General features: G+C 32.2%; 1 protein-coding gene across 1 annotated transcript; it reads right to left on the bottom strand.

Moving 5' to 3' along the window:
* Positions 1-11,254: 11,254 nt before the first annotated feature.
* Positions 11,255-12,605, bottom strand: TENT5D (terminal nucleotidyltransferase 5D). The gene has a single exon (XM_058536251.1). The coding sequence runs from the start codon at positions 12,588-12,590 to the stop codon at positions 11,418-11,420; it is 1,173 nt and encodes a 390-aa protein (XP_058392234.1). The 5' UTR covers positions 12,591-12,605; the 3' UTR covers positions 11,255-11,417.
* Positions 12,606-15,797: the final 3,192 nt, after the last annotated feature.

Below are 15,797 nucleotides of genomic sequence, written 5' to 3'. Positions count from 1 at the left end.
AGGCACCAAATTCACAATCCATAAAAGAAATAATTGACGAGCTGGACTGCATTAAAATTAGAAACTTCTACTATTGACACTGTCAAGAGAATGAGAAGACAAGCAATAGACTTGGAGAACATATTTGTAAAAAACCTCTGATAAAGGACTTTTATCCAAAATAAAAAAGAACTCTTAAAACTCAATAGTAAGAAAATGAACAAATTAAAAAAAAGAGCAAAAATCTGAACAGATACCTCACTGAAGAAGATATACAGATGGCACATAAGCATATGAAAAGATACTCAACATCATATGCCATTAGGGAATTGCAAATTAAAACAAGAGTGAGAGATACAACTACACACTATTTAGAATGCTGAAATTATAAAATGCTGACAAAAACAAATGCTGTCCATGATGTGGAGAAACAGGAACTCACATTCATTGCTGGTGGGAATGCAAAATGGTACAGCCACTGTGGAAGACAGATTGGCAGTTTCTTTAAAAAACTAAACATACTCTTACCGAACAATCCAGCAAACACATTCCTCGGTATCTACCCAAATATTCTGAAAATGTGTGTCCACTCAAAAACCTGCACACAGATGTTTATATCAGCTTTATTCATAACTACCAAAACTTGGAGGCAACCAATACATCCTTCAGAAGGTGAATGTATGAACTGCAGTACATGTGGATAATGGAATATTATTCAGTGCTAAAGAGAAATGAGCTATCCAGCCATGAAAAGACACTGAGAAATCTTAAATACATATTACTAAGTGAAAGAAGCAAATCTGAAAAGGCTACATACTGTAAAATCCCAACTATATGACATTCTGGAAAAGGCAAAACTGTAGACAGTAAAAAGATCAGTGGTTGCCAGTGATCAGGAGGAGGTAGGGATGAACAGCAGAGTACAGATGATTTTTAGGGCAGTGAAACTATTCTGTATGGTACTATAATGGTGGGAACATATTTTAAATTTGTCCAAATCCATAGAATATACACCATCAAGAATGAATTCTAATATAAACTATGAGTTTGGGTAATAATGATGTATCAATGTAGGTTCATTGATTTTAACAAATCTATCACTCTGGTGAGGGATGTTAATAGTGGGGGAGGCTGGGCATGTGTAGCAGCAGGGGATATATGGGAACTCTCTGTACTTTCCACTCAATTTTGCAGTGAATCTAAAAATGCTCTAAAAAATTATGTATTTAAAAAAGGCACAAAGCTTCTGTTTTTACTAAGATTCAGCTGTTTGTCTCTCTGCATTGCTACAAGCCTCTGCATAATTTCCATGGTTCTGAAAAAGTTAATTCTGACAATTTTTGCATTTTTTCATTGCTTTTATCAATAATTGAATTTTTGGAAGTCCTTACTCCACCATTTTTACTGACTTCCCTCTGGACATTTCACATAAGAAAAGTTAAAAGAATTAATTTTCTTAGCAGAAGTTGATACCATGGGTCATTAACATTTTGATGGAGGGATGTATTGAGTACAGCCCATTGAGAGGAAATCACATCAAGATGTACATGTGTATGAGCTAGATGAAGTGGTGTGGGTGGGAAGTGCTAGGATGCAGAGTCAAATGCGTAGGGGCCTGAGTCTTTGGAAGGGAGTGACAAAGCCATACTTAACAATTTCCCTGACGGCTTCCCTATTGGGGAGGTTCAAAGTTATTTCTTTTAGGCATTGAGGTGGGTTAAGGAAGTCACTGCTCCAGAGACAATGCTCTTTGAATGAGATCTGAATGATATCCAGACATGCCCAGACAAGAGTTGTTCAGGTGAGTTTTGAGTCTTCTTCACTGCTCCAGAGATAATGCTCTTTGAATGAGTTTTGAAAGATATCCAGACATGCCCAGACAAGGGTTGTTGAGATGAGTTTTGAGTCTTCCTTATAATCTATGAAGGCATCAGAAACCTACAAGAATATAATTACCTTCCCATACAACTACTCTCAGAGGACTTCTTGGTTTTCTTTTTTTTTTTTTAATTTTCTATAATATTAGTTGGTAACGCCTCTCAGTTCTGCCACTGTCTTATCCCCAGCTCTTGTGTGCCTAGAAAAAATGATCAGTTTCAACTAAATATTTTAACTATAACCTAAGACCATTGTCATATGTATCAGTTTTCAGGCTCCTTTTGAAAGTGGAGAGGTCATTTTCCTCCATGACACATATATAAGTACCTGCTACATTTGTGTATCCTTGTATGTGGGAATGTGGAGGGAGGGCATTTCTAATAAAGAGCTGAAAGAAATGTGGGGTCCATTTCACAGGTATATGTATATTCTAAAGGAGGCTTAATTTGTTGTTTGATCATATTATTAAAATTATATTTTTATTGTTGTAATTCTTTCCATGATAACTAATTGTGGTTTTAAAAATGGAGGTTCTGTAATAACACAGGATATGAGAAATGAATATGGAAGCAGCTGGGAAGGACAACATGTATTGTGAGGGGATTGTGATGGGAAATAGAACACTGCTCATCATCTTTTTGTATCTTTACAATTTTATTTTTAAATATGTGAAAAGAGTGTTAAAATTTTAAGAAAAACTGAACAAAGTATACCTTTAAGAAATCATGCAATATTTTAGATATTCCTACTAAGGACCAGACCCGTTTTGGGTAGGGATGAGAGCATATAGAGCAGTAATGTGTCTCCACTTTAACATTGGAAATGATGTGGGGGGAGGACAAGTACAGCAATCACCAAGACTAATCAGAAATTTCATAAAATTAAGTACCTTAATGGCATCATTGTCAGGGATCTCAAAATAAATGAATCACATTTCTACTAATGTTCAATAATGAAATAATGTTATAGTGATTAAAAAATATACTATATGAATATAATGGTGCCTCTTTTTATACCACCCATGATTTAACTGGCACATTACAAGCAAAACACTGTGCCATGAAAACCGGAATATTTTTGGCTCGCATTTGTTATTTACCACCATTTGTTACTAAATTTAAAATTGGCTATTTTTATATGTCGATAGTATCTATGCTTTCTAGTAAATTTTGAAGTACCAGACAAGGAACAACTTATCCTTGCATATTAAATGGTTAAAAAACGGTCTTGATTGTGTCAGTGGGTCATTTTGGCTTTTTATTGTAATCATCTATTTTACTTTAAGCTTTAGTCATCTGGTAATTTACATTACGTAGAGAAAATATGCCATCTTCATCATAAGGGTATTCACTGATATGTTACTCTAAATTTCACATAATAAGATATTTAATCCTCTACAGAGTTGTTAGGCTGTTGCTAAAGCTGTAGAAACTTCAAGCAAACCATGTCAAGTGGTGTTTTACCTCCCCAATCATTTTTACCATACTTCTTTATTCTTCTAATAAACACTGTGTTCTAACCTATTTTTTATTCCAGAGAGTAATCACTTAAGATTATTGCTTGGATTTGTGGTGAGCATATACAGAGCTGAATAGAGACACTATCTGGCTCTGCTAAATGTATGGTGCTTGTGTGTGTGTGTGTGTGTGTGTGTGTGTGTGTGTGTGTGTGTGTTGAGGGGGATTCAGTACAATGCCATATCATTTTGATTCATTTCATTGAATGATACTGCCATTTTATTTATTTCACAACCAATTACGTTCTTACTCAATGTATTATAGGTACTATTTATTTGAGAGGAAGGAGAAGATAAGTAACTAAATTTTACCAATGTAAAATCAAATAAAGTTTGGGAAGTGAATGAATGAATATAAACCATTTATATAACTAGGCTATGTGAATGGACTCATCTGTTGGTTAATCCATTATAAATGGTAAAATTCAATTATATAGAGCCATAATATATTGAAGGGTCAGTCCCTTCCCACCATCAGTGGGGATTCTATACGAATTTCAGGGTAAAGTTCCTTTCTAAGTAATTTTTTGAACACACTGTAAATGATTGATTTGGTATTTGAAATAAGAGGCATTTACCCATTTTGCAGTTGGCACATCACTGCATGTTTCATAGTGATTTATTTCAAAAACTCATTTAATCTAATAACAGAATCTCTACAGTGCTTTTTCACAGAGTGCACAAAAGCACATGACAAAGCAAAAGAAACAGGTATAAGCTATTAGATAAATAATAAGAGTATAATTATCACAGTATAATCCACTTAAAAATAGTTTCCGCCAAAAAGACCCTGCACTGTTCATATAATACTAACTTTTGGTCAACAGTAAAATACATTTTTCAAAATAGTACAACATGTCTCAGAAATTATATGAGCAGTAAAATGGTAAAAAAAAAAAATCTGATTTAACAGAAAGTCAATATCAAAGCAAAGATACATGTTTCACTCAGCTCTGTACATTTCAGTCATCTCTTAGATGCCCCATAATAATTTTGAAATTTTCATTTACAGAAACAGTAAGTTCTTAAGAACAGTTCAAAATTTTTGCAGTAAAAGATTAAAATTGGTAATGTGAACTATAAGGCTTAAAGGCACCTAAAACATTTATAAAACTATATTTATATTGACTGCTTTCCCAAAATGCTGAATTTTTAAAGTTAAAATGTAGGACTGTCTTCTTATATTAGTGCAGGAAATTATATCAGCAATTTTACTGCGCACTTGGCAACTACATTTAGGTGTTTCTATTTCATTTCCCCCTCAATGACTATAATTCCTTTCACAGATATTTTCTTTAATGCTAAACAATTGGATTTGACTTAACCGAAAGTTGAAACATATCTTTAAGAGAAATGCTTATGGATTCAATTTGTTTGCTAAGCTTGGAAATCAGATCTTCTTCTAACTTTAAATTTATTCTTTGTTTGATGAATTATTTTACATCTAGTGAAATGGTGTTGTAGGATTTTTCTCATATCCAATAGTTATTTCTGGTCTGGTCTATATAGGAAAAATGCAGTTATTCAATGACTAGGACCATAAATAATTTAGGTCCACTTTTCCTTGTTCATTACTTAATGGCATATTTCTGGCCTGAATTATCCGGATAATTGCCTTCTTTGTTTTGCAGGTTGAGACATTCATTTAACATTCAGAACTTTAAAGAAAGAACTTTCTAGTTGCTCATGCTTTTCAAACTGGAAGGAAGTTATTAACACTGATTTCACTCAATCTAAACAGGGACTATGTAAGATGAAACAATTAGCCACAGCCATCAAAGGGAAATTTACGTTTCAATTAAATCTAGTAGTAGTGTATGGATATAAAGTAGATGTATTTTTTAGAGATATATGGGATTTGTTTTAAAATAGCAGAATATCTTTATTTAAAGAGCAAGTAAGAGTTTGCTGTGTCACCTTATGTTTTAGTGTTAGTCATTTGTAAATTGGGAACTTAAAGACAAATTGCAAAAGATAGCCATAGTGTCCAATTACAGTGGATTGATATCTGGAAAATTCAGATAATCCAACAGGTTATTTCCAATATTTATTGAAAACACTTAGCTTTTTGAATGAAATATACTGAAATTTTTCAATAAATGTCATACATTATAATTAATGAAGGTGAATCATCTACTAATAGTTTTATATTTTAACATAACATTAATTCTATAGGAATTTAAACATTTTGTAGGTTTGTATACTTTGACATATAATTTTATGTGTTAAATCTAAATTGACTTGGCTTTTTTTTTTAAAAAAGTTTAATTGGTTTGACTTGTAATTTTTTATATACTAATTAAAACTGCAATATAACATTTTATCTAACTTTAAAAAATTACCAAGTATTATACAAGAGTACATAACAATGCTTAAAATTATTTTGACTATTTCTTACTAAAAAATAAAGTCAGTTTATAATTTACACCAGTCTGAACTCTGAATGATACAGTAAGCCATGTAAGTGACTTCTTCACATTTAGTTGCCTAGAATTCTAGGTTTATTAAAGAAATGAAAAGTGAATGTTTATCTCTAGAATCATGGCCTTTGAATTAAAGTGTTGTTAGTGTATCAGTAAGAGAAACCTTGAAAAATCAGAGATCCTAGAACTGGATTCTCCACAATGCACACATGAAAGCTTTATTCTCTGGAATGGGACCATCTACGATCACAATCCTACCTGAGTCAATAATTCTGACATTTCTAGACTCTTCTCACTGGGAACTAAACTTGGAATAGTGCCATTTTATCTTTTGGTAACATAAACAGTAATAAATTGCGCCTAGAGTTCATTTTTTTTGCATCTTATCACAGTGAGCACAGAGAGGTATCATTTTGGTAAACGAGGAAAAGGTGAAAGAAAAACAGGAGGAATTAATAACTTGCTCTTCAGGAAAATGGATTACTTGCCCCCTTTTTGTAAACTGTCAGGATTACAATTTGTATATCCCTTCAATAGAGGTACTTTCTTTGACTTAGTAAACAGGCACTGAATTTTATATAAATTTATTTACAGCATATTAAATATAGTCCTCTACATTTCTAAAGCAGATAACTTCCATGATATGATTTCTATTTCAGTACATATGTTATTTACCTAGAAAAAGATAATGCTTTTCACTTTAAAGATGTATTTAGGTGCTTTTAAAATAAGCAGACTTTTAACCTGAAAAACTGATAATTTGCATTTTTTACCTGCTGCTAAATCTAGAGAAGTTGCAATCAGACAATAGTTATTTGGAGTTCACTGCCTAAGCACCATTGCTTTTTGAACTCATTTAATCCTAAGTGTCCCAAAGCTACCATACAAAACTCCCAAAACTATAAAGAAAATAATTTATGTAGAAATCCTTTTGTTCAAGGAGGTCACATGTAAGGCTTAAAGAACACTATTTTCAATCCTCTTTATTCAAACATCCACTAATGTATGTTTGAATTGACTATTTAATTTTATTAGGGGCAGATGAACATTTGTAAAAACTTTTAAAACAGAAATTTTAAATGTTAATGGCTACATAATACCAGTTTTTATTTTAAAGAAACAATTTAGAAGTGACTACTACAAATATATTGGAATTCCTTTTTTAATTCTGATTTTACAAATTAAAGTCATTGCAATATCTTTATTATTTTTCCATTTGAGATTGAAGCCATATTCTATATAGAAAAGTTTGTTTTATGTTGTCTTCCTATAATAAAAATGAAATTGCTGAATAAGATATTAGTGTGAACACTCATACCACTCTCTACTGTCATTTTCATGGAGACCAATCTCCCCTACTGATATCTTCAGGATTGTATCAATGCTAAAACAAGAATTAAAATCTTAGACTTCCAGGTTCTCTAGTTGAGCCAAAGGACCACGTGTGATTTGGTCACATTTTATTTGGTGCCGTAACGTAAAGTCCAGTGTAAAGTGGACTACTTATTAGAATTTTAAAGAATGGTTCAAATTCTACCATCAGTCTAGAATGTATAACAAGTGAATTGTCATAAATAATCAAGAAACTACTTGAATTGGATTTAACAGGGTTATTCAATCCATCACTTTTAATTTGGAGCCGTAAGAGCAAATTTTGCAGAAAGGGCCCTCTCAAGACACTTCTCTCTTAGACCACTTATACATTTACAGGGGTTAACTTCTTGGCCCTGAAGTCCTGAAAGGTATATCTAAATGGTATTATTTTTCTAGAATAGGGAGTTTGTTATTTTGAGGGGTCATAAAAAGCACACGAACAAAAAATTCATCTACAAATTTTCTGTTGCTCTTTCAAGGGCTACACCTAAACAAAAAGGGGTTTCTGTTGTTTCAAACACTAATATATTCCATGTAGCAGTATCTTAGACACAAAAACTTTGTGAAAAATAACTTCACATTCCCCTATATTAAAGCAAAGCAAAACAAAAAGTGTAATTGTTAAGCTTAAAGATCACCTGTTACATGTTAAATTGGTTTCCAGATAGCATATACTCTAAATGGTATGTTTTTGCTCAAACTCACAAAATTCAAGGAAAACTGTTTCCTTAAGAAAGTACTTAAGAGCCACACACTGATGCCCCAACAAATTAGCTGCCTCCAGTTATACATACTGAAAAAATGTTCATAAAATGAAGCAGTGGGTCAGCAATACAATTCCCAATACTTATTACATAAATTTTAACATTATAACATATAGAATATGACCACAATAATGATAGCAGAACTAAAACCAAAACATCATTAAATGTATTTACTTTTATAAGGGTAAAGCAAATGAATCCCAAAGCAGGTTAAAATGTTGGGTTTATGCCTTGCCAAAATGGTCTTCATAAGAATGTTTACCAAATTGTAGTTCCACATATCTCCCAATCCTGCTTTAATGTTAATTTACAGAGTCAATTATTTTTTTAAATCCTCTGTAAATGGAACTGCTGTGTTCATAGATCAATATAATTTTGAAAAGCATTACAGGATTTAAAACTTCAAAATGTTTCTCAATTATATACTTTAACTTCCTATATTTTTTAAGTTGGATGAATACTTCCAGATAATAGATCCACTGAAAGGAGTTTTAATCATATCTCAAGCATTTTTATATCAGTTTTATCAATGCCTAAAATTAAAATGTGGCTAAAGACAAATTTAACAACTCTTTAACTTGAATGCATTTTAATAGAGCCTTTCTGAGATGATATAAAAAAGTGGTATTTGGGCCCAGGATGCCTTCTCAATTTTTTGGAGAAGTTTACAACTGTTCTAGCTGTGGTATTTTGTCTTTAATTTAGTTGGGCTATCTCTCCTTTAAAACAACTGGTTAATCCTTCTCTTCAACTTTCTTTGACTAAACTGGACATCAGTCACTATTAGAAGAATATCTCTGAATTTAAAAGTTACAAATATTCTACTAGTAGAACTTTGATGATAATGTGTGGATATTTGTGAAATGCAGTAATATTTTGGTTTAAAAATATGTAGCTGTAACTGACACCAAACATGTCCCATTGATATGAATGTTAGAACTATATTAAAAAGGTTTTCTTTTTTTGGTTTTGGTTGGGTTTCTGGGGGAAAAGAAAACAACTCCTAAAGCAAGACTCAGTCGTGGATTTGTATAAAATAAAAAGAGGAAAAGACACCACCATTTCTTTCTTGTAATGTGAGGACATATGTTCTAGAGTCAGATTTTTTAACTAACTTCTATGAACTCCTGTAGGCCAAGAGGCTAGAACTCATTTATTTATAGAAAAACTTTTCCATTTATTATCCTAATGAACAGAATGAGATAATACTGCTTCTTAAGGCAACTAGCCTAATCCTGAAGAGATACTCATACACTACTGAAGAGAAATATTTTTCTGCTTGGTTGGGAGCAAAGGACAGTCTAGCTTGGTGATGGTATCTACAGAATGAAAGCCACGAGAGATAAAGCTATAGCTTTCTCTTTAGTGATACCATTCTCATTCAACAGGTTTAGATTCTCTCTCTTGACAAAATATTACATGCCAATTCTAAGCTTTTTTACTAAAATGGAAACACATGTTTGAAATGTTAGGAAGAAGCATGTAGCTTTCAGACCATTCTTCCAGCACGATATAAAGCTTTAGGAGAACACCATAGGGAATTTGCTTTTTAGGGAAGAAGGAGTTCAAATTTTCAATAGGAACAAAGGAAGCTAAGGGAGCACATGGGGAATAAGATGTTTCCAAAGAGCTTCAGTATTCTGCTATTCAGCATAAAATGCTACTCTGGAAAATACTAAGCCTTTACCCGTGACTCATCACTATCATAGTTCTTTTATTCTTAAATACTTTTCCAATATATTTTGGAATTGTTTTTGGTACTGTTAATATAGCATCTACTCCTTCAGTTCTATGTACAAGGACTCTCTAGAGTATACTTAGGGCAGAAAGATCAATCATTTTTAGCCAATACATTATGTTGATAGATTACTGAATTTTCTCTTTAATATAGCATTTATAAATTCTTTATTTGTCCCAAGCAAGGAGATGAATCCATATAATGTTTTAAAGCCTCAGGGTTGTGTGACTGAAATATATGTGTGTTTACAGACACATAAATATATGTATTTAATATAATTCTTTACAAATATACTGATGGCCAGTGGTGCTGTGGTATAAAACATCTCAGAAATATTGGCATTAAAAAATGCCATATTTAGTATACTTCTTGTATCCGATACTGTAAGACAGAGAAGACAGATTAAGTGCAGTCTATAAGTGATAAATTCTCAGAATACGCCTGTTGGATCATGTTGTGATAGAAAAACTTGTGATGGTCAACGAAAACTGAGATGGAAACTCATAAAAAATCATAAGTAAGTAAAAATAGTGAAGGTTTCTGATGGTCTTATCTATATTCCTTCAGGACAGCTCCCCTTCTGTCATCTCAGATAATATTGGTCATGGATTATTTTCTTCATTATGTTTTAATCTCAATGGTAGATTTGCTAGCAGCATATCTGATATAGTAAGTAGATATTCAGACACCTGATGAACATATGCAATTGTTGAATAAACTATAATGTTATGCAAAAACTCACATGAGGAGGCACTTGAGTGGCTTGTTAGACTTTGGTAAAGTCAAAATGAAAAAAATCCCTCATTTAGTAATAATGAAAATATTTTCACTTACTAACACAGAATGCCTCCAGATATATTAAGATGTTGGTCAAATCAGTCAGAAAAATGGTAAATGAGAAGGTTAAAAACTTCTGTTTTTTGTTATTTGCCCTTTAGAGTCTCTTTTTAACAGATGATAGAAAACTTTCACATTCAGAGTTGGTCATTTTCATTCTTTTCAACTTATTTGGGTGAGAAAAATGAAGAAACCTGTAGTAGTCACAGTATTGTTTGGATAGCTGGATGATATTATTCTTCAGATCCACAAATTAACTAACTTACTTGACAGCTAATAAATTACTAATGTCCATTGTTTTCCAGAACCATATTTTTCAGTGTTCTTTCAAACTGTAGAAGGATTTTGTATCTAATCCAATTTAATTGGGAAACAAAATAAATGCTTGCAAAGTCCAGGGTTTTAATGTCTTCTGAATCTGTTGTATTTGAAATTAGGCATTTCTGTAAAGTAATGAAAATTCATCGATGGTAATATTCCCTAGAAAAAAATGAAGTAAACGTAACAAAGGAAATGATTAAATACAAAAATGTTGGTACTTGTCTTCAGTGTACCTCTGGAATTTAAAACATGAGTATGTTCTTTTATATTTTAATCAAAGATGCAGGTATCTCTAATATATTTGTCATAGCAAATTTGAAAGTCATAAACAGCCAGTAACATTTGAAAATCATTTTGTGTTCCACAACATTTGAAAGTTATTATAGCTAATGAATAACATTTGAAAATTGTTTAAAGTGGTCAGTTCACAGATGGTATTGTATTTACTATAATGGTTTAAGCTATAATTGATGGAAAATAGTTGGCAATTGCATAAAAATAAAAATAGATCTTAAATTTATGGAATTTGGAAACTTGCTTTCAAGAGATGTTTAATTAAAGCAAAGTTTCTATTGTACGTGTGCTTTTTAAACCATACAATTTGGCACATGAAAGTGCAGTGGGTAGTATGGCTGAAAGAAAACAGGTGGTGGTCCAGATGTTACATAATAAGTAGGGTATCCTCCCTCAGCAGCAAAGTATGGAGCAGGCTGATAAAAGCAAATTACATTGTCTGTATTGGGTAGAATATTCTGTTCTCCAAGTACTTTTAAAGCCATAAGGGTGATCATATTGAGTGTCTGTCTTCTTTCACGACCCATAAGGCAAACCGTGCTTTCATTCACAACTCCACGCAAGGTCATAAGGTAGTCATACTTGCTCTTTTCTTCACCTATGAAGTGGTTGCAGAGGTACGATTCAATCTTCTTTTGCTGTTCTGCTACATCAGGAAAATCAATGAAGAATCTAGAGCACATATAACGTTCCAGGGTCTTGATTTCTGCTTCACAAGCTGGCTTAAAGTCACGAACCAGCAAGTTGCTGTACTTCAGAAGGCCGCCACCTCTAATCTCTTCAGGTTTTCTGGTAGATATAAGTTTGTATTGCAAATGTGTCATTGCTTCTTGGAAGTCTCCATACATGCTTTCAGCTACCACAATAGGATAGGATTCTTTGGTTAGCTTAGCATTTTTGTCACTGTAGAAGTCTAACATGGGATCCAAAACAATTTGAAAGGAATCTACACTAAATTCAAATTGTCGTCTAAGTGAATTCACAAATTTTAGCTCTACATTCTTCCCAGTGTTATTTGAAAGAGAGATGAGACTCCAACGATCATGCTTATTGCAAACTTTGACCATCTTCTGCACATAAGCCTCTTTCATGGTCTTTAGGGTGATCTTTTCCTTTTTTACACCCTTTGGTAAAAAGTCCAGTAGACAACCTAGAACTGCATCCTTAACAACCTGAAATTCTTGATCACTTGGTAGTTCAACACCAAAAATAACATCCAGATCCTTATAGTTGATTCCATTGTGGCTTGCAAGTATGTAACTTGCTGTGGAACCATTTAATCGGGTATCTTTAACAATAATTCCTTGCTCTATCAGTTGATCTTTGACAACATGAATGATATCTTTTGGTTTTACCTCCAATGTGGGGAAATTTCCCCTTCCATGAATTGGAATTACTTCACCTAACACTTGATCCAGTGTTATCACTTGATCCCAAGTGAGATTGCTAAATCTGATTTCGGACATTGCGAAGTCAGTAGACCAACTAGAAAGCAAGTAAAATATTGAGACAAAATGTTAGCATCTTGAAATCAGTGTTATGCCTAAAGCATATGAAAAAGTTAAAAATAGACTTATCTTCAATGTAAACCAAACCAATACTAGGAATTATCAATGTATCTAATCATGTTTAAATCTATAAGTAAAATAAAAGCCACTATGATTATGTCAAAATTGTTAGATCCATTGGTGCATGCAAACAGACATTCTCAGGGATTTGTTAGAGTTGTAATTATTTTTGATGTAAAATGGTGGCCTTTCTCAATCTTTCTTCAAGTAAATACTATAATGATTGTATTCGTTTGGTGGTATAAATTTTGTTCATGAGATAATCATAGTACATCACTGAGGTTAACTGTCATGAATTTAAAGTGAGATCAAAGAGCATGTCTGTGTGTGTTAGACCCAACTGACTGAATGGCATAATGTTTAAAAGCAATATATAGCATCTTAATTCAAAAGCATCACAGTATTCTTATATATATATTATTTAGTTATATATATTACTGCTCTCATTTTAAAGAATACTACTGAAGTTCATTATTAGAGTATAAATTCCTTGAATTGCTTGAGGATAAGGATAGCACCTAATTCATTACCTCTTCTATGTGCCCACTAACCCTTTAACAAATGCTCTTGAAAGAAATAATGAATGTCATTTTAAAACGAAAAACAAATGAAACTACTAAATTTGTCTCCAAAATGAGAGCAAGAATATATAAAAGCATAAGATTCCTGAGCTTTAAAAAATGTTTTCTGCAGCTGTGCAATATGATATGCTCAGAAAATTTTACAGTTGTGGGTGACAGAAAATTAAAATTATAAACACTATAAATGCAATTAAATATAATTATACTATTATGTAATTAGGTACAATTACAGTTATTAAATGGATCTTCAAATACTCTATTAAGCTATCTAAGCAAATAAATCTAGGAAAGTAAATAAAGTTCATTATAGGCATAGCTTTGGGTTTAGGCATTCTTTCCTGAATTCCAGAAATAAAAATTATATTAAGCTTAAGACAGGTTTATATAGACAGTATTCATATTTTGCCTATCTAGGGAGCTATTATAACAGAATCTGAATATTTAGAATTAAGTGTTGTATATTTCCCTAGTAGAACTACAGCAAATAGAACCATCTTATTTACATCTGTAGAACCGATTTGATATTCCAAGCATTTTGCAAAAGGCCAATTAAGCAAAGACAGATCTGTGTCAGTGAGAAGGTAAGACTAAACCTTTTCTGTTTCTCTATATGAAATCCCCATAAATATGAAAAAAAGTGTATTTATTATGTGATGAAATGGCCCACATAATGTATTGTTTATTTTAAGCCACATTAATTACTAACGTTCATACAGTTTCATCAGTTTTGTCAATATCCAAAACAATACTTAAAGATGAATGGGCTGAACTAATTACACATCAGGCTGTTGGATTTTGGTCATTCATCCATCAAATGAAATCATCTGTATAGTGTCTTTAGGACACTGAAAAGAGCAAGATGCTACATGAAGGAACTATCATTGAACTGTTTGAAGCTAACAAAGTTTGTTATCTGCAAATTCTCGATCTGGAAAAGTATTAATTCATTGGCTGGCTTCATGTAAAGGCTTTAGGAAGATCAATCATCTGTCTAATAAATATTTTAGAAATATCACATGTAAACTATACAAATTTAATTGACATAGAAAAAGTTCCCAAATTCCTCTTCAATATGCAAATTTCTTTTGTTAATAGCAATTTTCCTTTCCTTAATGGCAAATTCCCTTTGTCAATATTAGTTAAAAGTTAAAAATTCAATGGCCCAATCCCAGGCCTGTAATCGCCATTTAAATCTATACCTTTAATCACCAATGATCTGAAAATAAAGGAGATCGTTTATATTGGTATATTGACATTATTGAAATCACCAAATTCCTTTCCATACAAAAGTTTACAGGGTTTTTATGTGCAAATAAAACCATCCGAAGACATGACTAAGTTAACTATTTAATTGCCAGAATGCAGGAGGCCTTGATCAAAAAAGGGTCCTTCAAATCAAGAAATGGGAAGTCTCACTTTATATCTTGGACCTGCTCATAGATATTAGAGAAGGAAGGGAAGGGACAGAATTTTATTTCCCAGAGAGAATCATCGTAAGATCTTGCCAAGACAAGAAAGAGGCCCAAAGTTTAACTTCATTTTGCACTATCAAAGTGGTATAGGAAAACTGATCATCACTGTGAAACTATCTAATTGCTGCTTGATTACCTATGTTAATGATACCCAAACTTTCTGGTCTTCAGAATTATCTAGAGAGCTTTAAAAAAATACAAATATAGAATATTTTAGGCCTAGTATTTCTTATTAAATAAAGTAACAGTGAGTCCAACTTGCTAGAATGTGGGAAAACTGGGTCCTTGGTTGAACAATATATTATTTAACTATCAAAATCAGGGCTTTAATAACCAGTTAGTTTTTTTTTCACCTTGCTCTATCCACAACTACATAAACTTATTTTTTAAATCAAGCCTATTTTTCTGTTGAATGTTTAACATTCCAATCGAGGAATTCTGAGCTACCATCTCACCAACTACCTCTACAGCTATATATACAGGAAACGCAAATTAAAACTTCTTAAAAATAGCCTTAGAATAAAGCATAATTATAAAAATAAATCTGTGATACACACACATACACACAAACACATATACACATATGGAAATATATGAGCACACAAAATACAATAGAATATATGTCACAATGGAATAAATATAAGCAATTTATATTGATCTGGAATCTATGCACACCTCCAATGCTCACCTCTATTAACATGGATAATCAAGATTTGAGAGTAATATTATGCTTCTCTGGTACATCTGCTATTCATTTTCATATAATATACAATATCAATATAATAAGTACAAATTTCAAATGTCACATTAAAATAATAATACATCTTCACGTGAGGATTATGGCTCAGCATTTATCTGTCATACCTCTTATAGCAGAATCAAATACTTATATACTAAAGACAAAAAAATTACAAAACGTTGTGAAGTTTAATTTAAATTGCTGAACCAAAAAACATGGCTAAATATAAACTTTGGATGACTATCATATTAAAGGTGGGAAAACTCTAACAAAACCATCCACATTACTTATGTTTCTGTCATGGGTACAGTAT

The sequence above is a fragment of the Diceros bicornis genome, chromosome X, assembly GCF_020826845.1.
Source record: "Diceros bicornis minor isolate mBicDic1 chromosome X, mDicBic1.mat.cur, whole genome shotgun sequence".
Lineage (NCBI taxonomy): Eukaryota > Metazoa > Chordata > Mammalia > Perissodactyla > Rhinocerotidae > Diceros > Diceros bicornis.
This window is presented reverse-complemented; position numbering and strand designations above follow the sequence as displayed.

Excerpts from the sequence above, each read along its gene's own strand:
- TENT5D (XM_058536251.1), bottom strand. The coding sequence starts at position 12,590 with ATGTCCGAAATCAGATTTAGCAATCTCACTTGGGATCAAGTGATAACA.